General features: G+C 41.5%; 6 protein-coding genes across 8 annotated transcripts in view; 3 read left to right on the plus strand and 3 right to left on the minus strand.

Moving 5' to 3' along the window:
* The window catches only part of LOC134194672 (uncharacterized), a 9719-nt gene extending 3818 nt beyond the window's left edge, over positions 1-5901 (minus strand). Inside the window, exons 1-8 of the mRNA XM_062663614.1 lie at positions 5771-5901; positions 5289-5315; positions 5193-5247; positions 5023-5121; positions 2795-2908; positions 2643-2739; positions 1914-1987; positions 1479-1650 (exon numbers count right to left, since the gene is read on the minus strand). Of these exons, the coding sequence (XP_062519598.1) occupies positions 1479-1650; positions 1914-1987; positions 2643-2739; positions 2795-2908; positions 5023-5121; positions 5193-5247; positions 5289-5315; positions 5771-5901 (769 nt within the window). The remainder of the gene's footprint in view (positions 1-1478; positions 1651-1913; positions 1988-2642; positions 2740-2794; positions 2909-5022; positions 5122-5192; positions 5248-5288; positions 5316-5770) is intronic.
* Positions 5902-6697: 796 nt separating this feature from the next.
* LOC134194483 (zinc finger MYND domain-containing protein 12-like) lies at positions 6698-10719 on the plus strand. Its single transcript, XM_062663414.1, has 8 exons — positions 6698-6750; positions 6810-6885; positions 7149-7320; positions 7613-7782; positions 8895-9017; positions 9108-9261; positions 10022-10173; positions 10581-10719. The coding sequence occupies exons 1-8, from the start codon at positions 6716-6718 to the stop codon at positions 10683-10685; spliced, it is 987 nt and encodes a 328-aa protein (XP_062519398.1). The 5' UTR covers positions 6698-6715; the 3' UTR covers positions 10686-10719.
* Positions 10720-10864: 145 nt separating this feature from the next.
* On the minus strand, positions 10865-12262 carry LOC134194484 (TNF receptor-associated factor 3-like). The gene is given in 3 exon segments (XM_062663415.1): positions 10865-11824; positions 11948-12046; positions 12118-12262. A coding segment is annotated over 1 exon segment (894 nt). The 5' UTR covers positions 11759-11824; positions 11948-12046; positions 12118-12262.
* A 719-nt stretch (positions 12263-12981) lies between these two features.
* LOC134194673 (uncharacterized) lies at positions 12982-14971 on the plus strand. Its single transcript, XM_062663615.1, has 6 exons — positions 12982-13173; positions 13255-13275; positions 14278-14417; positions 14482-14551; positions 14614-14750; positions 14957-14971. The coding sequence occupies exons 1-6, from the start codon at positions 13116-13118 to the stop codon at positions 14969-14971; spliced, it is 441 nt and encodes a 146-aa protein (XP_062519599.1). The 5' UTR covers positions 12982-13115.
* LOC134194482 (multiple epidermal growth factor-like domains protein 10) lies at positions 14939-17142 on the plus strand. Its single transcript, XM_062663413.1, has 7 exons — positions 14939-15108; positions 15176-15304; positions 15517-15766; positions 15827-15939; positions 16001-16106; positions 16166-16283; positions 16511-17142. Exons 1-7 carry the CDS (start codon positions 15003-15005, stop codon positions 16901-16903), a joined length of 1215 nt encoding a protein of 404 aa, XP_062519397.1. The 5' UTR covers positions 14939-15002; the 3' UTR covers positions 16904-17142.
* Positions 17143-17901: 759 nt separating this feature from the next.
* Positions 17902-19922, minus strand: LOC134194486 (TNF receptor-associated factor 6-B-like). Of its 3 annotated transcripts, none has more exons than XM_062663421.1 (5): positions 19744-19922; positions 19619-19670; positions 19446-19550; positions 19310-19381; positions 17902-18756 (listed from the first exon to the last, which is right to left on the minus strand). In XM_062663421.1, exons 1-5 carry the CDS (start codon positions 19773-19775, stop codon positions 18709-18711), a joined length of 309 nt encoding a protein of 102 aa, XP_062519405.1. In that variant the 5' UTR covers positions 19776-19922; the 3' UTR covers positions 17902-18708. The 3 variants fall into 3 exon arrangements, with proteins under 3 accessions (XP_062519405.1, XP_062519404.1, XP_062519403.1); XM_062663420.1 differs by having other exon boundaries at positions 19182-19381; XM_062663419.1 differs by lacking the exon at positions 17902-18756 and having other exon boundaries at positions 19134-19381.
* Positions 19923-20000: the final 78 nt, after the last annotated feature.

Here is a 20000-nt window from a genome sequence, read left to right on the forward strand (position 1 = left end):
TGTCAATACAGATATTTTCAAACATTGAACTATTATACACCATCTAAGCACTAAATACTACCCAAGCCAATAGGGCGTGGTTCTACCTACAACTATTTATGTTTATGTGGCTGTCTCTTGAAACAATCTTCTTTATTTTACTGTCAATCACTCTAGCATTCGATCGTTGTAGACACAGAGAAAACACAGATCTCCAGTATGTCTTGAAGGTTGATGCATTTGGCTTTCCGTCTTCGTCTCTTGATAGCTGTGACAGTTTCTTCAAATAGTCTTCAGCTTTCTCTCCCCAACAGCCAAAATGTTTAAAGACTATAGGCACAAATGTTGGTCAAAAACCTCCAGGCAAGAGCTCCTGGTCGTACTTTTTGATCTTCAGATTTTCTCTTCTGGTTGCCACTGCTCTCTGAGTTGTAGCTAATAAACCTTCTATTTCATTACTCCAGGAATGCGCTAGAGCAATATCCAATCCAAGATCCACCTCCAATGCCGAATCGAATACAACTATGTCTGATTTGTCTTCAGAATTGACATACCTTTCTCTGGGTTCTTTTACGTGATGTAATTGCAGTTGACTCAAACAGTCTGACCATGCTGAAACCATGTTGTTATGGCTGATTACCGGGCCGCCCCCAGTCTTACATGTTATTAGGTGGTATCCATCCAAGTCTAATTCTTTCCCACAGTCACACTGACCAGAAGCCAAAGGCACTTGGCAGCCCAGTCTCATCAAGGATGCCAAGCGGAAATCGCACAGAGATAACGAATGTCATGATGATGATGGTACTGTCAAGAGCCACGCTCCTGCACCTTTGCCTTGCAAGGACTTCATTCAAGATTGGTCTCTAGTCGAAGATGAATTCTGAATAAAACCACTTGACAGAGATTTTATGTACTCCTCAGTCAGCCTGTGTTGTAGTTGCTTCCTGTCGTTGATAACTTCTACGAGAGTTTTGTTTTGAGGCAAACATTGCACAAATCTCTGCTGATGGAACTATTTGAATGATGTGAATTGTGAACTTCATCAAGCAATCTCTCAGCATCAGGAATTCGTTTTGCTATTGTATGCTGGGTTGAAGCGCAACTAGACAGAAATGCAAATGGTGTTGTAGATGTTAAAGCCGTGGGACCAAATCCTCCATGTCTTACTGGTAAAGTTACTTGAAGTCACTGCCTGTCTGTTAGATTACCTCTACCCAAGAGATTGGTGAACGTTGATCTTGTCAGTGTGTCATGGACGACTGCAGCGGACTCCAAAAGTCTCGGTGGAACAGTTCGTGATAGGAAGTTCATCCGAGTAACATGACAGTATCTCAGCAAGAGCATGCCACACTGGGGATTATGCAACTGCAACAGCTTACCACACAAATTAGATCCTGATTGTGTGTCTGTCCATCTGTCTGTCCGTCTGTCTGTCTGTCTGTCTGTCTCTCTGTCCATCTGTCCGTCTATCTGTCTATATTATATAAAGATGATCTCACCAATACAAGCTGCTCCCAGAATGAGATAGGATGGTATGAGTTCTGTGCTATTCATTCCGTGTATCTCAACTGCTGTCCGCAACAGCTCAGTGCCAGTGGCATACGCAGCATCGAACTTACCCTCGAGTAATGCTTGTGGAGCATTCAACAGAAACGTCTCAATGGTTTGTTTCTATTCAACAGAAAACTTCAGTTTCTATAGTAGACGGACATTGCAAGCTATTATCAGTTGAATTGTGGAAATCTAATGCACGGTGCCCAATAGGCTGTGTACTATAGCTAGCCAGCGAAGTTTGCTTCACACTTCTGGCACTGTTTCCTGTATGTTTGATAACTCGTTTACCTTCGTGTTTACTCACAGTTTAGGATACTAGATATGTTTATTAGCTAATTAATAATATATCCCAATAGTTTGGACGTTCATTGAACCCCAACCTGCTGCATTTGAGTTTGTTTTCTGATGAAGTCGACTTTCAGCTGCATTGATGAATAGCAGCTTGGGAGATGCCCTAAAATCAAACGCACCATTTAACGTTCTGTAGACAAACAGAGAAGCGATCTAGAGCACCGATCTAATGTTCTGAGAAAGTGAGGAGTCCAGGAGTCCAGGCGGACAGGTACACACACACACACACACACACACACACACACACACACACACACACACACACACACACACGCACACACACACACGCACGCACACACACACACACGCACACTGTCTGTCTGTTTGTCTGCCTGTCTGTCTGTCTGTCTGTCTGTCTGCCTGTGGCTTTCTGTATGTCTCTCTCTGTCTGTCTGTGTCTGGCCATTTGTGCCTGTCAGCCTGTAGCATTCTGTCTATGTGTATGTATGTTCATCAGGCCATCAGCCATCTGTCTGTCTGTCTGTCTTTTCATCTGTGTGCCTGTTTGCTTGTAGATTTCTGTCTGTATGTATGTATGTATGTATGTCCATCTCGTCATCAGCCATCCGTCTGTATGTCTGACTGTTTGTCTGTCCATTTGCATACCTCTTTGCTTGTGGATTTCTGTCTATGTGTCTGTCTGTCTGTCTGTATGTATGTCCATCCCATCATCAGCCCATCTGTCTGTCTGTGTCTGTCCATCCATCTGTCCGTCTTCTTCCTTATCCGTTTATCACACCACATTCTCACATCACTACCCAACTCTTCCTTGTCTCTTTTCAGTTGACTATTTGTCTGATTCAGACAACCCAGTTGTCCCTCCAAGTCAGTGATTCGAGACTGTGCAGTATGTTCCTACACAACAAACATGCTGACTGACCACAAACTGTTTGAACACGCCTTCCCTCACTTTCACTGCTGCTCTGTCTTGGGTATCTTCATGCTGTCGACGTGATTCACTAAGAGTTGTGTCCAACTGTCGTTTTGTTGTGCTATTCTCATGGCCCAGATCTTCAATCTGACTCTGCAAAGAGTAGAAATCAGATGATGGTTGTGTGTGTGTGTGTGTGTGTGTGTGTGTGTGTGTGTGTGTGTGTGTGTGTGTGTGTGTGTCCATGTGTGTGTGTGTGTGTGTGTGTGTGTGTGTGTGTGTGTGTGTGTGTGTGTGTGTGTCTGTCCGTCCGTCTGTTTCATGTTGCTCATATCTGTTTGTCTATTTGTGTGTTTGTATTATCGTATAGATGTTGTTGAAAAAATTGAGGCCGTCCAAATGCTGCAAAAAATACGAATGTCAAGAGAGAAGCAGACAAGTACAGGATTATCACCACTCGTCTTGATTGATGTTTATTACACGTCATGTCTTCTCTATGAGTTTCTTGGAAATCAGTCACTGGTATTGCAGACATTATTATTCATGTATTGGATTGGATTGGTGATGCATCTCACATACACTAGACTATTGTATTGAAGGGATGCATCTTACAATACACAAGACTATTGTATTGGATGGATGCATCTCACAATACATTAGACTATTGTATTAGAGGGATGCATATCATAATACACTGGACTATTGTATTAGAGGGATGCATCTCATAATACACTAGACTATTGTATTGGAGGGATGCATCTCACAATGCACTAGACAGTTGCATAAGAATGAGGCACTGGTAGTCTATTATACCAGAATTTCATTAAGTCAATCTACTGTGTGTTTGTTCTTGTCTTTACAGATTTTTATTGTTTTGTGCTTCCATTGTAGGTGATTGAGTATGGTGAAAAGGCACGTCAACTGAACAATTCCCAAGAGGTTCCAGATCAGCAAGTCACAGAAAATCTCACTTTACTACTCAACTCAGTTTCCTGACAGTACATGTACTATATGATTGAATAACCATTTTAAATTAAAAAGTTTTCTAAAGCCACAGTAGCTGCGACTCTCTACATATAACAGTTTATACGGAACTGTTGTCATGATGAAAGCAAACATACTGGAATAGACTGACAGTTTTGACCATTTGATTGGTGCCGTCATGAAAGAATATTTTACTCTGGTATGCAGAAAGATCTGTTGTCCACAACCAGTAGGATGTACAGACAACCATCTTCTACATAACGACTACTGCCATTCATTCCTCTGTCCAAGGTTTCTAGAGGCATAAATGGTAGGATGTTTGAGTCAATGTTCATCTTGCATGTTGGTCTCTCAAACGATGATGACTTGGGGTCGGGTAGAAAGGTACCTGATATTTGCCTTTGTCCTTCTTGATCGAATACAAAATAAGTCACTTTCTGTGTGAAAGGCCATTGAAGAAGAGAATCGTATTCTCCTCTCATAATCACAAAGAAAAGAGACAAATGAGTACCACGTCCCATTCCGTCTCCATTCAGATAGAGACGAGCACACATTTTGTATCCATTGGGTGACGTGAAGAATGGTTGTGAGTAGATGGATTGAGTCTTGCTACTCATAGCATCTCGTTGTCGTCGTCTGGTGTCAGTAATCTTCCACAGCAACACACCATCCGTGTTCCTACAATCCATCATGTCAAGCCTCATACCGTGTTCTTCTAGTTTTGTATTATGACTTGCCAATACCAGATCTCGAGTTGCAAGCTCTTGCTGCAGACCTACATTTGTTCCACTGTTGAGTTTGTATAGATCTACTTCCAGTTGCTGTATCCTGGTGTTCTGCATAAAAATAATTTCTTTAAGTTTGGTGTGTTCTTCATTCATCAGTCTGATGTGTTGCTCTAATGAATGAGGCCTTCCTGACTGATCGTGTGCCTCAACCCTTGCCATTCCTTTTTGCATGATGACTTGATCAATTTGGAACTGATGCAACTGAGTCTCTGTTGCTGAGAAGGTTTCATTGGTTTGTGCAGTTGCATCTTTTGTTTCTCTGACAAGATGGCCTTGTCTCTTTACTTCAGTTTGCATGCGTTCTTTCAATTGATCTTCTTGTGATTGTAATAGTCGGGAAGCACAACCAAAACTGATGTGTTCCTGTAAGTTGCAATTGTGTTTAGGGTCAATTAATTAATTAATTTAGGTAAGTAAGCAGCAACACACACACACACACACACACACACACACACACACACACACACACACACACACACACACACACACACACACCTGTAGAGAGCTGTGTTTTCCAATCCACTGACAGCCACTGCTAGAGCAGTGCACCTGCAGCTGTAACAGTTCCTTTTCTGCAAACACATCTCTCCAGCACTACATGTACATGCGCGTGCCAAAAAGCACATGAATACACAATTTTTCAGAGTTATTGTAGCAGTGCTCACGCTCTTTTGATCTAGTTCATATTCACATGTTGGACATTTCGCCTTGTCAAATTGTCTAGTGACAAAAATGCAATTTTAGTACATCTACATACCTACACATCATTTTTGTTCAATGTATCAAACCTAAATTTAGTAAATAGTTGTTATCACACATTGGCAAGCTCTTTGACAGCAGTAAACTCAGTGTCACCGCCATAGCATGTACGTGGTCAGACTGCATCCATAATTTCGCCGTACCTAACGCGCGTTATTTAGCTAAACGAAGAGTTGGCGCTGAGCCAACCATCAGGTGGAAGTAACCATGAACACTGTACTCATTCTTGGCACGGAGCCAAGCGACCTGATCATCACCATCTAAAAATTACTGCTATAATGCTCGTTTTCGTAGCACTGATTAGTTGCCACGTTCCACGTGTAGAATCAGTCAACTCAAAAATTAACTACAATGTTGCATTTGGTCTGACTGTGTGCATGTGACAAAACGTTGGTCATCAAATGTGCATTCTCTGTGTGTAGATTATTCAGCTTGGCTGGTAGCAATAACCACGGCTACATGCAGATCAAGACAGTCTGCTTACTTGAATAGAGACTCGAAGCATTCAGTACAAACTCTGTCTCCGCACGACGCCTGTAGAACTCTTTTTCTGAACACATTCTTGCAGGAAGCACAGCGCAGAGCGTCAGAAACGTCCTGCACGTAACGTATCATGCTGGCTTGTCTGAGATCAAATTCCCACTCCGAGAAATTGCAATCTGAATTTGCATAATTAATTAATAATATTCTAAAGACTGCCCCGCCCCTTTCCATTTTTCACTTTTGACGCCAATGACGCAAATGCACAAAATGCATCAAGTAGTTAATTAGCACCTCACCTGTAACACCTGTCAGTGTTGGTAGCAAGCGAGTTTAGTGCGTAGCAGCGACTCCTAGTTACACAAGAGACACATTCATGTAAAATGAATATGCACTAAAGTGCAAAACACTTGGCTGTTAGCTTGTTTGGTCACGTGTTACGCAGTAGGCGGAGCGAGTCGGACAAACATTGGGGTGATCTGCGTAGTCTAGCGTATCCAGCCCCTCCCCTTTTCTATTTTCGGTAGGCGGGGACTGCCTACCGATAATAGAAAAGGGGAGGAGCTGGCTACACGAAACTACCATCTGAGTACCCTAGCGTTTCACGGCTCGGGTACATGTACTAAGTAACCAGCTACTTATTTATATAAATAAAATGTGTTACTATTTTAATTGTAATTTATAATTAATTAATTTATGAGATTTATATGTAAGTAAGTACTCCTAAAATTGTTTTAGACTATTTACATCAGTTTGCAGAAGCGTTATGTGTTAATAGATTAGACACGCCTACAAGTAAATAAATAATTATAATACATGCACCGTTAAAGCGCGCTATTTCTTACCTGTACAGTGTACATACGTACAGTACCATATACGTGCAAGGTTCAAGCGCGTTAGTTTCTATTAGTGCGCATGCGCTGTTACTGTGGTGATTACGGCTGTCATCATGAAGAAAGTCCGGCGACAATCAGACTTAGATCGGTGCTCTAGATCGCTTCTCTGTTTGTCTACAGAACGTTAAATGGTGCGTTTGATTTCAGGGCGTCTCCCAAGCTGCCATTCATCAATGCAGCTGAAGGTCGACTTCATCAGAAAAAACAAACTCAAATGCAGCAGGTTGGGGTTCAATGAACGTTCAAACTATTAGGATATATTATTAATTAGCTAATAAACATACCTAGTATCCTAAACTGTGAGTAAACACGTAGGAAAACGAGTTATCAAACATACAGGAAACAGTGCCAGAAGTGTGAAGCAAACTTAGCTGGCTAGCTATAGTACACAGCCTGTTGGGCACCGTGCATTAGATTTCCACAATTCAACTGATAATAGCTTGCAATGTCCGTCTACTATGGAGACTGAAGTTTTCTGTTGAATAGAAACAAACCATTGAGACATTTCTGTTGAATGCTCGACGTGCGTTACTCGAGGGTAAGTTTGATGCTGCGTATGCCACTGGCACTGAGCTGTTGCGGACAGCAGTTGAGATACACGGAATGAATAGCACAGAACTCATACCATCCTATCTCATTCTGGGAGCAGCTTGTATGGGTGAGATCATCTTTATATAATACAGACAGACGGACAGACAGATGGACAGACAGACAGATGCACAGACAGACAGACGGACAGACAGACAGATAGACAGACAGACGGACAGATAGATGGACAGACAGACAGATGGACAGACGGACAGAAAGAAACATGGACATACAGACAGACAGAAAGTATTGACAGACAAACAGACAGACATGTTCGAAATATGTTTTGTGTACCTCTTGCTTATAACTTTATACATTTTGTCTAATTGTGTGTTTTTCTTACTGATTTTTTGTTATTTTAGGTTTGTCTCGTATTCCTCAGGCTGAAAAATATTTGAGTCAGGCTCAGTGGCTTTTGTTGAAGAATCCATCGTGTGACAACAGTGTCAAGTGTCGTGTTTTCCGGCAGTTGGGATTGCTGTATACAGCTCAAAGAAAATTTGAGAAAGCAAGACACTCACTTGCTGAAGATGTATGAGGAAATGAAATTGTTAAACACAAATTCATGTGCAGAGACAGACAGACAGACGGATGGACAGACAGACAGACAGGCAGACAGACAGACAGACAGAGAGAGAGAAAGTATTGACAGACAGACAGGCAGACATGTTTGAAATATAGTACCATTGACAGACAGACGGACAGACGGACGGACGGACAGACAGAAAGTATGAACAGATAGACAGACAGACAGACAGACAGACAGACAGACAGAAAGTATTGACAGACAGAAAGTATTGACAGACAGGCAGACAGACATGTTTGAAATATACTACCATTGACAGACAGACAGACAGACAGACAGACAGACAGACGGATGGACGGACAGACAGAAAGTATGGACAGACTGACTGACTGACAGACAGATAGACAGTTAGAAGTCTACGAATTCACCATTGTTGTGAGCCAAGAAACAGGTATACTAACTCTGAATGTAGACCTGACATTATCATGTTTGATGCTGAGTCGGGTTCTAATATTGATCTTGACATCTCGTTGGCACACCCTTGGAGCTCAGATGTTTTCCCAAGCTCTGCTGAGGCAACAGAGGTTGCAGCTAATCGAAGAGAAACCAGAAAGATGTCCAAGTACGAACAACACAAACTGCCTGGAGGCTCAGTAGTCAAAGTCGTTCCACTGGTTATGGAACATTTTAGATCATGGGGAGAAGAAGCGAGAAATTTTTTGCAGAAACTGGCACCCTTTTCATCAGATGAAACAGGAAGACCTAATGCTGCAGAATTTTTAGACTTTTGGAGGAAAAGATTCTCTGTACAATTACAGAAGTGTAATGTTAAAGTTGTATCTAAGAAACTTAGCATGTTGTGCGGTGGGTCTGAGAGGCCTGACTCTCTCAGCACCCAATTTTTTCCTCATTAGTCTTAGTTATATATAAGGGTTTTAGTTTGTTGTAATGTTAGCTTTCAATGAACATTAGTCTAGTTGTATTACTGTAGTTCTTTGCAGAATTGTATCATAGTTTGATGTAAGAAATAAATGACAGACAGACAGACAGACAGACAGACAGACAGACAGACAATAAACATACACAGAATGAACTACTAAAACTTTGAATTTCTATAGATCTATCACTCATCTATGACATACGGTTGCTCCAGTGTTGACGTTGCCGCCGGGTATTACCACCTGGGAAACGTATTTTTTCAAGAAGATCGCGCAGAAGTTGGAAACTCTCTTCATGACCATGTGAGACACCCGACTCCTTGCCAATCTTTCCCATTTCCTACTTTGTCTCTTGCTTTTCATTTGTATTTCTGTTGTCTTCTTGTTTGTTAGGTCCTCAAGGTGTGGAAGGAGTTTTTTCAAGCATCTCGTTCTACTAGTTCTAGTCCTGGGACGAAGCCCACAAAGGCAGTTGTTTCACAATCTTCAAGTCAGACGTCGATTGCTCAGAGCATGGTTACATTAGCTACTGATGATTACTCTCTCAGTAAGAGTTCACTTGTTGTCTGACTATCTGTTTTATATAATATGTTGGTTTTTGTTTATCTGTATTTGTCTGTCTTCCTGTCTGTCCGTCTGTCTCAAAGTTCTGTCTGTCTGTCAGTTTGTGTGTGTGTGTGCGTGTGTGTGTGTGTGTGTGTGTGTGTGTGTGCGTGTGTGTGTGTGTGTGTGTGTGTGTGTGTGTGTGTGTATGTTTGTGTCTGTCTGTCTGTCTATCTGTCTGTATGTTTGTGTCTGTCTGTCTGTATGTATGTATGTATGTTTGTGTCTGTCTGTTTGTCTGTCTGTCCAATACATATATTTCCAACATTGAAATCTACATTCAACACAACTAAGCAACTCTACTGTCCCAATCACACAAAATCTCTACCAAACTTAAACTCTACAGAAACCAGCCCTATATATGGTAGTACAGTAAAGCACATTAATAATTGTGTATATTATTCATTCTCTTCACTTTCCTTGTATGTTCCAGTAAGCGGGATGTCTTCCTGGAAATCACTCTATCGTTACATTGTTGTAACTGAACTGATAAACGTTGTCTCTAATATGTTGTAAAATTGGATGCATTCTGACGACCGTCCTCATCATAAGACATGAGAGAAAGAGTCTTTAAAAACTATTGAGGCTCATCACCCCATCTGCCATAATGTTCTGTTTGTCTGTCTGTCTGTCTGTCTGTCTGTCCGTCTGTTTTATGTTGCTCATATCTATTTGTCTATTTGTATTTTTGTGTTATCTTATAGATGTTGTTGAACAAATTGAGGCGATCCAAATGCTGCAAACAATACGAATGTCAAGAGAGAAGCAAACAAGTACAGGATTATCACCACTCATCTTGATTGATGTTTATTACACGTTATGTCTTCTCTATGAGTTTCTTGGAAATCAGTCACTGGTATTGCAGACATTATTATTCATGTATTGGATTGGATTGGTGATGCATCTCACATACACTAGACTACTGTATTGGAGGGATGCATCTTACAATACACAAGACTATTGTATTGGATGGATGCATCTCACAATACATTAGACTATTGTATTAGAGGGATGCATCTCATAATACATTACACTATTGTATTGGAGGGATGCATCTCACAATACACTGGACTATTGTATTAGAGGGATGCATCTCATAATACACTAGACTATTGTATTGGAGGGATGCATCTCACAATACACTAGACAGTTGCATTAGAATGAGGCACTGGTAGTCTATTATACCAGAATTTCATTAAGTCAATCTACTGTGTGTTTGTTCTTGTCTTTACAGATTTTTATTGTTTTGTGCTTCCATTGTAGGTGATTGAGTATGGTGAAAAGGCACGTCAACTGAACAATTCCCAAGAGGTTCCAGATCAGCAAGTCACAGAAAATCTCACTTTACTACTCAACTCAGTTTCCTGACAGTACATGTACTATATGATTGAATAACCATTTTAAATTAAAAAGTTTTCTAAAGCGACAGTAGCTGTGACTCTATGTATATAACAGTTTATACGGAACTGTTGTCATAATGAAAGCAAATATACTGGAATAGACTGACAGTTTTGACCATTTGATTGGTGCCTTCATGAAAGATTATTTTACTTCGGTATGCAGAAAGATCTGTTGTCCACAACCAGTAGGATGTAGAGACAACCATCTTCTACATAATGACCACTGCCATTCATTCCTCTGTCCAAGGTTTCTAGAGGCATAAATGGTAGGATGTTTGAGTCAATGTTCATCTTGCATGTTAGTCTCTCAAACGATGATGACTTGGGGTCGGGTGGAAAGGTACCTGATATTTGCCTTTGTCCTTCTTGATCAAATACAAAATAAGTCACTTTCTGTGTGAAAGGCCATTGAAGATGAGAATCGTATTCTCCTCTCATAATCACAAAGAAAAGAGACAAATGAGTTCCTTGTCCCATTCCGTCTCCATTCAGATAGAGGCGAGCACACATCTTGTATCCATTGGGTGACGTGTAGAATGGTTGTGAGTAGATGGATTGAGTCTTGCCACTCACAACATCTCATCTTCGTCATCTGATGTCAGTAATCTTCCACAGCAACACACCATCCGTGTTCCTACAATCCATCATGTCAAGCCTCATACCGTGTTCTTCTAGTTTTGTATTATGACTTGCCAATACCAGATCTCGAGCTGCAAGCTCTTGCCGCAGACCTACATTTGTTCCACCGTTGAGTTTGTATTGATCTGCTTCCAGTTGCTGTATCCTAGTGTTCTGCATAAAAATAATTTCTTTAAGTTTGGTGTGTTCTTCTTTCATCAGTCTGACGTGTTGCTCTAATGAATGAGGCCTTCCTGACTGATCGTGTGCCCCAACTCGTGCCATTCCTTTTTGCATGATGACTTGACCAATTTGGAGCTGATGCAACTGATTCTCTGTCGCTGAGAAGGTTTCATTGGTTTGTGCAGTTGCATCTTTTGTTTCTCTGACAAGATGGCCTTGTCTCTTTTCCTCAGTTTGCATGCGTCCTTTCAATTGATCTCTTTGTGATTGTAATGGTTGGGAAGCACAACCAGAAGTGATGTGTTCCTGTAAGTTGCAATTGTGTTTAGGGTCAATTAATTAATTAATTAATTAGGTAAGTAAGTAGCAACACACACGCGCACACACACACACACACACACACACACACACACACACACACACACACACCTGCAGAGAGCTGTGTTTTCCAATCCACTAACAGTCACTGCTAGAGCAGTGCACCTGCAGCTGTAACAGTTCCCTTTCTGCAAACACATCTCTCCAGCACTACATGTACATGCGCGTGCCAAAAAGCACATGAATACACAATTTTTCAGAGTTATTGTAGCAGTGCTCACGCGCTTTTGATCTAGTTCATATTCACATGTTGGACATTTCGCCTTGTCAAATTGTCTAGTGACAAAAATGCTATCCAGTCTACATCCACATACCTACACATCATTTTTGTTCAATGTATTAAACCTAAATTTAGTAAATAGTTGTTATCACACATTGGCAAGCTCTTTGACAGCAGTAAACTCAGTGTCACCGCCATAGCATGCACGTGGTCAGGAGTGCATCCATAATTTCGCCGTACATAACGCGCGCTATTTAGCTAAAACGAAAGAGTTGGCGCTGAGCCAACCATCAGGTGGAAGTAACGAATGTACAGTGTACTCATTCTTGGCACGGAGCCTAGGCGTCGTGATCATCACCATCTCAAAAATTACTGCCGTGATGCTCGTTTTCGTAGCACAGCTGATTAGTTGCCATGTTCGACGTGTAGAATCGGACAACTCAAAAATTAACTACAGTGTTGCATTTGGTCTGACTGTCAGTGTGTGCACGTGGCAAAGCGTTGGTCATCTTTGAGGTCGGAGTGACACGCCCAAAATGTTTGGGGTTAGAACCTCCCCCAACCTTCGACGCTACGCCGGTGGTCGCAGCGTTTACGCTGTCGGCCGTACTGTACACGTTAAATTATTACCTAACACGAAGAGTGAGGCTAAAATTAGCACGTGGGATTGTCGACATCCAATTTCGGTACGCAGTACACGTAAAGACATCACATCGACTGGCACGCTAACAACACCAGCGACAACAATGCATTCCATGGTCCCTTGAAGCCGTATAGCGCACGCGCTTCGCGTTAACAAATAATTAATGAAATGCATACACGTGACCGAAAAAATTGCTCAGTTGGTTTCTCAAGACTCCTGCAAGTCATTTGATCTTCTGGATACTGTTACACTGCGCCCCATTCCTGGCGTTGCTCGCTTCTCGTCTCCTCCTGTAGCTGTTGTAACAGCTCGAAACCTTTCTCGTTCATTGCTTGTGCATAGAGTCAAGAAGGAAAATGAATATTTTGTTGCATCGGATTCTGCTGGCGACTGTCCTCATATTCACGGCTTTTGGTTGGTTTTCTTCTTGCTTTATGGTCTAATTCCTTTCGTTTAGCTTAAACTTGTGTCTTGCTTTTGTGTTGGATCCTGCAGAGAAGAGAGCACAGAGTGCAGGTAGGCTGTTAGCTAAGGTCAAGTTGGCTGTTAGTTATTTGTCATGCAAATTAGATTGCACGAGATGACCTCTTTGGTAGAGAGAGAAGCTGGAGCTCTGGCTAACTTGTTTGGGTCTTTTCTGTTGTTTTGTAATGTTAATTGTTATTGTTAGGTCTTGTTGCATTTACATTTGTTGTATTGTGTCTTGTATGTATGCTGAGTGTCTGTCTGTGTAGCTTTGTAGACTACTAGTGCATCATTTGTATAATAATAATAAAGTAATAAGAACTAAATATAGGTTATACACCCCACTCCGCCCATTAAGGCAAGCCCCAGTGCTAACAAGCTGGGCAAGGCGGGGTGGATGTCGTTTGTACACTAGTTGTTATGTTCACAAACAATAATTGTTATGTTCACACTCTGGTTCACATCTTGATAAACTACTAGCCCCATATGCCACTTATTCTAAGCGAATACTGGACACTGATTGGCGCAGAGGAAGCTAAATTTTATGGTGCTACAAATAAACTAATAATTATGTTTTGTGTCAAGTGGCAAACTCCATGCATCAGTGTGTGTGTATGTGATTGCTCACCTGCTGGCCTGTCTGTCTGTCTGTCTGTCTGCCTGTATGTCTGTCTGTCTGTCTATCTCTGTCTGTTTGTCTCTGTGTGTCTGTGTCTGTGTGTCTGTCTGTCTGTTGTGTGTGTGTGTGTGTGTGTGTGTGTGTGTGTGTGTGTGTGTGTGTGTGTGTGTGTGTGTGTGTGTGTGTCTGTGTCTGTGTCTGTGTCTGTGTGTGTGTGTGTGTGTGTGTGTGTGTGTGTGTGTGTGTGTGTGTGTGTGTGTGTGTGTCTGTGTCTGTGTCTGTGTCTGTGTCTGTGTCTGTCTGTGTCTGTCTGTGTCTGTATGTCTGTGTCTGATCTGTCATTGTTAGTTTGTGTGTGTGTGTGTGTGTGTGTGTGTGTGTGTGCAGTCGGTCCGGGTATTAAATCTGTGAATGTCATTGTCTTCTTGTTCTAGTGTGTAACTCACGCTGCGGCACCGGTATACATCACACAGCCGGTTCTTGTCAGTCTAGTGGACGTTGTCTCTGCTGGTGGGGATTCACTGGACCGAATGCAGTATACATTGTCAGTGGAAATCTACACCATCGGATCCTGGTACTGCTATAGTATACATTAATTAATTACTATGTGTAATTAATTGCTTAATTATTGTGTACAGGCTGACCACTGCACAGTGGCATGTACTTACAATCAAGCCTACTACAACAAGCAATGTGCTAGTCTTCCAGGTATATGACTAAATATATATATAACATGCACAGTATCTCAATCAAACAAAATATAATTTTAGGGACCAGCACAGCAGCACCACAGACTACGACAACAGCACCACAGACTACCACAGCAGCACCACAGACTACCATGGCAGCACCACAGACTACCACGGCAGCACCACAGACTACCACGGCAGCACCACAGACTACCACGGCAGCACCACAGACTACCACGGCAGCACCACAGACTACCACGGCAGCACCACAGACTACCACGGCAGCACCACAGACTACCACGGCAGCACCACAGACTACCACGGCAGCACCACAGACTACCACGGCAGCACCACAGACTACCACGGCAGCACCACAGACTACCACGGCAGCACCACAGACTACCACGGCAGCACCACACACTAGCACAGCAACATCTGAGACTGTGTGTCCTACATTCACGTTTGGTGCTATGTGCTCTCAGACGTGTAACTGTTCGTCGAATTCCGTCTCTTGTAATAACGTCAGTGGCCAGTGTAACTGTGCACCGAGCTACAAAGGATTACGATGTGAAGAAGGTACAGTACATGTATGCACAATGATTGATCTAAAATTTAGATTGTCTGAACATGTTTTGTAATACAGCGTGTCCCGAGGGTTTGTTTGGTCATGCGTGTGGTCAGCAGTGTACGTGTCAGAATGGAGCCGAATGTGATCTCGTGACTGGAAACTGTAGCTGTACAGCTGGATGGACGGGAAACGATTGCGATGATGGTATGAGTATTGTTTGTATCATGCACGCATGCACACACGTACACACACACACACGTTCACATGCATGTACACACACACACACACACACACACACACACACACACACACACACACACACACACACACACACACACACACACACACACACACACACACACACAGTTTCTTAATATTATATATCACATCACTCACACTCATATTTCATTTGAAAGAGTGTCCAGAGGGAACGTTCGGCTCTGACTGCTTGATGGAATGTTCTTGCTTAAATGGTGCGACGTGTGACAGAGAGGACGGAATTTGTTTGTGTACCCCAGACTACACGGGTGCCAACTGTGAAACACATACAACATATGACACTCTTCCATCTCCATCATCATCACCTCAAGTTGAAAATCCCTGCTTATCTTTGTTCTGTCTAAACGGTGGGACATGTGAAGTGCAACTTGGCTCACCCATCTGCACGTAATGATTGCTGCATTGGTGTACGTACTTCACATTTTGATGTTTTATTATTAATTGCAGTTGTACTACCTTCTGGACTGGTGATCAGTGCGAAAACCCACGTCATCCTGAGTGCCTTTCTGAGCAAACAGAAGAAGAGATAGTTATCTGTTTTGAAATAGCAGAATCAAAGGGTAAGAAGTGTAGGTGTAATACAACTTGTTCTATTGGGTGATCTGCAACTGCTCTCTACAGCTAGGGATACGGAGTCTTCTAACCAGCAGGTTTACATTGCTGTTGGGGTAGTTATTCCACTTGTCATTGCTCTCTTGATTGTGGTCTTTGTCTACTATTGCTACAAGTCATCACTCTTGTAGTTGTTGTTGTTCAAGAGCTTGTAGTCATTTTGTGTGTGTATAGGAAGCGAAGTAAAATGTATGATTGTGAAGGTGGTGACACTAAAGACAAAAAAGGCATGATGTTTCAGAATCCCGCATACGATGAATTACCTGCTGAACAACAGAAAACCAGTAGCAAGGTATGTACATGTACGTGCATGCGCGCGCGCACACACACACACACACACACACACACACACACACACACACACACACACCACCACCACCACCACCACCACCACCACCACCACCACCACCACCACACCACACCACACACACACACACACACACACACACACACACACACACACACACACATTCGTACACTGCTGAGAGATGTGTTGGTTACCCTTGGTTGCTGCTGTAGACTGGAGTCAACCCTGACAATCCGTTATACAGTGACATCATTGACATACCAACCAGCAGTCACCATGAACAAACAGGAGGCTATGAACAACCGGTTCAATCAGGCTATGAGGAGCCTGTTCAATTGGAAGGCGTTGCTGTGGTGGATGATCCAGTGAACAAAGAGAGCAACCCAATCAATGAGAGTGGAGACACAATTTTGTCGTCCGATAATAAGGTCAATACGAGCAGCAACCAAAATCCTTGCAACAACCAAACAAACATAGAATGTAACACGTCTCATTCTGCTTCTAATGTTAATGACAACTATGAGAGTGTTCCCAGTCAGCAGGCTGATGGAAGTGTGAATATCAATGACAAGTCGGGTGATGGTTTGTATGAAGAACTTTCGTAGTGTTTACGATTTTCTCACATTTTAACATTAAGACAAGGTGCGTCGTTACATCATTTCAATAAACCACGATATGCGTGCACACATTTGTTTGGCAAAACATAATTTAGTTAATTAATATGTCAGACAATTTACGAATTGCTGGTATCGTTTATTACTGTAAAGCATTTGTTTATGGTTTAGATATGTGGTTGTATTATATTATATCTTGTGGTTGAAATATATATTTAGGTACAACAGACGTGGCAGATCTTGAGTGCTGACTAGCAGATGCCATGACACTTTGAACATTAATAATTAATTAAGATAGAGTACATCGGAGTATACAGAGTACATCAAATTGGGTACTGTACTAATGTGGTGTGTGTGTGTGTGTGTGTGTGTGTGTGTGTGTGTGTGTGTGTGTGTGTGTGTGTGTGTGTGTGTGTGTGTGTGTGTGTGTGTGTGTGTGTGAGTATAGATTCTAGTGCAACTGAATATATTATTATATTACATTGTCTATTGATAAGCCACGATATGCAAGCACACGTTCATTTTGTAAATAAACAAACAATTCATGAATTGCTGGTATTGTTTATTACTGCGAAAGCATTTGTTTATGATTTAGACATGTAGTTATATTGTATCATGTGTTTGAAATAAAGATAAAATTAATTTATATACAACAGTGGTGGCAAAGTTTGCGTGACACTGTGTTGACTAGTAGCCTCAGTGCCATGGCACCCTATTATAATGAGCAAGAAGCTTGTTAATATTTGTCTGTATATGTACCTATATACATTAAATTAAGGGTCATTGTTGCTTGCCAATTTTATTCTCAATTCAAGAGGTTGCTGTGGCTCCATATATCGTTTATGCAATGTGACATTGCATGACATCTGAATACAACTCATGCTATAGATATGTATATATATACACTGGACCTTGACCATTCTTGTCAATTGTAACAAGTTTGAGCTGAGCAAGCTGAAAAACAATTATGAGTGTATGTAGCAATGAAATGTACTTTTTATATTAACATGACAATCAAGTAAGAAATTGCACAACTGATTGCAGTCAGCAGGTAAGTAGTACACATCTCAGCAGCAACTGATACAAATACAAAGCAGTACGCAGACAGTGTCTAACAACCAACTATAACATATCCATAAAAACAATGTTAATTAAATCAAGTTTGTGGTATACGAAATCACATGCATGCATTGCAATGAGCTGCATGATGTTGAAGATACCAACAATTAACAATGAAGTATTGATGTCTCATTTTCAGATCAGAATTTCAGCGCTTAGGAGAAGAGAGTCATCTCTGATGTATGCATGAGCCTGGTTAGCTAAATCCGAATGACTAATAAATGTATGGAATCCATATTCCATCAATGTTTGCTTAGTTTTCCTCTCAAAGGATTTCTTTGAATCTGGTCCTTGCTCTGTTGGATCAATCAGCCTGCTCACATTTTTTGCCGTCAGGCTGCTGGTCAATGACAGTCAGTCTGTAGGAATAAGAAAACGGCCAGTGCAATTGATGATCAAAGTCACCTTTCATGATGACTAGAAACACACTCACATGACTTCCTTTACCTTTTCCATAGCCATTCGGATACACAACCATGCATAACTGGTATCCTGGATAGCCTGTGTAGAAAGAACTGCTAGTCACAGACAAGCATTCTCCTTTTTCCATTTTAGCATTTTCAAGGGTTTTGCTCCAGTTTTCTATTTTCCACATGAACTTGCAGGATTCATAGGGTCGGCGTTGAAGCTGGGCTTTCAGCTCGCCAACATTCTTTAACAGCAAACGCATATGCTCTTTAATTGCTGCACTTATCTTCATGATCACCAACATCTCTCTTCTTCATCTGAAAGCAACGTACAACATTCACTTATGTCTCAAATAAACGCATGCACAATATCAAGAGCGCAGTAGCCAATAATTAATTAAGTTTCCATCTGCACACTGCATGTTGCAGTAAAAGCAAATCAATACATGTAATTGCAAATCACCGCTCTCTACAAGTGTCACCTTCAGGTACATGTATATCTACCATGCAGCTGTCCTGAAAGGCTCTAGGTCCCAATATGCCCAAAGGTACGTACACTATCACCTAACGTCAATGCATGTACTAAAGCTAGGCAATGCACCATATCAGTTAGCTACAATGTGCAGTTGTCTCAGTGTTCGATCTTCATGAACCTATAGCTATAGGCTAGTCCCAACTAAATAGAATGGTCTCCTAGCTGGTAATTAATTAAGTTAATTAATATACTCATGATGTGCTCTTACCAGCATTTGTATCTGTCAGTCTTCGTTTGCATAAATACACACACGTACACCTGCTTGTTCATCAATTTGCATGCTTGTTTGTTGTCTGCACGTTTATCAATCTGAAAGTTTGTCATCTCTAAACATACCTGGTGAGAACATCCAACAGACAGAAATTCACAACAAACTTGAGCAAAATCACATCCATCATCTGCGTGTTTCTGGTTAAAATTTTTGAGTTACCAACTTTTCAAATTTATATTATTATTTAATTAATTGACTAACCTGCAGATCACGCAACTCTCCAATCCATGCACATCCATGTCCATTGTTGTTGCACTTCACTTTAAGACTAAGAACTTTACGCTCGTGGATTTTATCCAAAAAAGCCTGAAGTGATTATTTACAACATATAAACATTCTAGTTTGTTACGTAAATGCTATTGTGCCACACCTACCTCACTTCTCTTCTCCACCTTGTTATCCAGTGGACATTTAAACTTTCCATATCTTTTAACAAATAGTGACAACATATTACTTTATGGTCTTATAGTTATTCCAACTAAAATTAAGTTTTAATTACTTTGTGATTTTGTCCACGCAGCTTTTGCACATGATCGAGGTGACCGCACGGAGTCTGTAGAGGCTCTTTGAGAGCAAGCAAGCAGATAGGACACTCGAGATCTTTCTCAAGTGGCTCTACAAACTTCGCTTCCTAACCACCAGGCGCACGAGCTGCAGACGCCATGTTGCGTAGAACAGAAATATGATATTGGAATGAAGCAATGCATCACGTGCTGCTTGTTTGATGATTTATTTAGCTAATCAAACCTTAATTAA

Source organism: Corticium candelabrum, chromosome 19 (genome assembly GCF_963422355.1).
Source record: "Corticium candelabrum chromosome 19, ooCorCand1.1, whole genome shotgun sequence".
NCBI lineage: Eukaryota > Metazoa > Porifera > Homoscleromorpha > Homosclerophorida > Plakinidae > Corticium > Corticium candelabrum.

What these genes read in the sequence shown, in the direction of transcription:
- LOC134194483 (XM_062663414.1), top strand. Translation starts at nt 6,716, where the DNA reads ATGAAGAAAGTCCGGCGACAATCAGACTTAGATCG. An exon ending in TCTGGGAGCAGCTTGTATGG is followed by an intron (nt 7,321 to 7,612) that starts GTGAGATCATCT and finishes TTGTTATTTTAG; the next exon opens with GTTTGTCTCGTATTCCTCAG. An exon ending in GAAACTCTCTTCATGACCAT is followed by an intron (nt 9,018 to 9,107) that starts GTGAGACACCCG and finishes CTTGTTTGTTAG; the next exon opens with GTCCTCAAGGTGTGGAAGGA.
- LOC134194673 (XM_062663615.1), top strand. Translation starts at nt 13,116, where the DNA reads ATGAATATTTTGTTGCATCGGATTCTGCTGGCGACTGTCCTCATATTC. An exon ending in GAAGAGAGCACAGAGTGCAG is followed by an intron (nt 13,276 to 14,277) that starts GTAGGCTGTTAG and finishes TTCTTGTTCTAG; the next exon opens with TGTGTAACTCACGCTGCGGC. An exon ending in GCAATGTGCTAGTCTTCCAG is followed by an intron (nt 14,552 to 14,613) that starts GTATATGACTAA and finishes ATATAATTTTAG; the next exon opens with GGACCAGCACAGCAGCACCA.
- LOC134194482 (XM_062663413.1), top strand. Translation starts at nt 15,003, where the DNA reads ATGTGCTCTCAGACGTGTAACTGTTCGTCGAATTCCGTCTCTTGTAAT. An exon ending in AGGATTACGATGTGAAGAAG is followed by an intron (nt 15,109 to 15,175) that starts GTACAGTACATG and finishes TTTGTAATACAG; the next exon opens with CGTGTCCCGAGGGTTTGTTT. An exon ending in AACAGAAAACCAGTAGCAAG is followed by an intron (nt 16,284 to 16,510) that starts GTATGTACATGT and finishes TTGCTGCTGTAG; the next exon opens with ACTGGAGTCAACCCTGACAA.
- LOC134194486 (XM_062663419.1), bottom strand. Translation starts at nt 19,775, where the DNA reads ATGTGCAAAAGCTGCGTGGACAAAATCACAAA. An exon ending in TGCGTGGACAAAATCACAAA is followed by an intron (nt 19,671 to 19,743) that starts GTAATTAAAACT and finishes ATTTGTTAAAAG; the next exon opens with ATATGGAAAGTTTAAATGTC. An exon ending in GAGAGTTGCGTGATCTGCAG is followed by an intron (nt 19,382 to 19,445) that starts GTTAGTCAATTA and finishes AATTTTAACCAG; the next exon opens with AAACACGCAGATGATGGATG.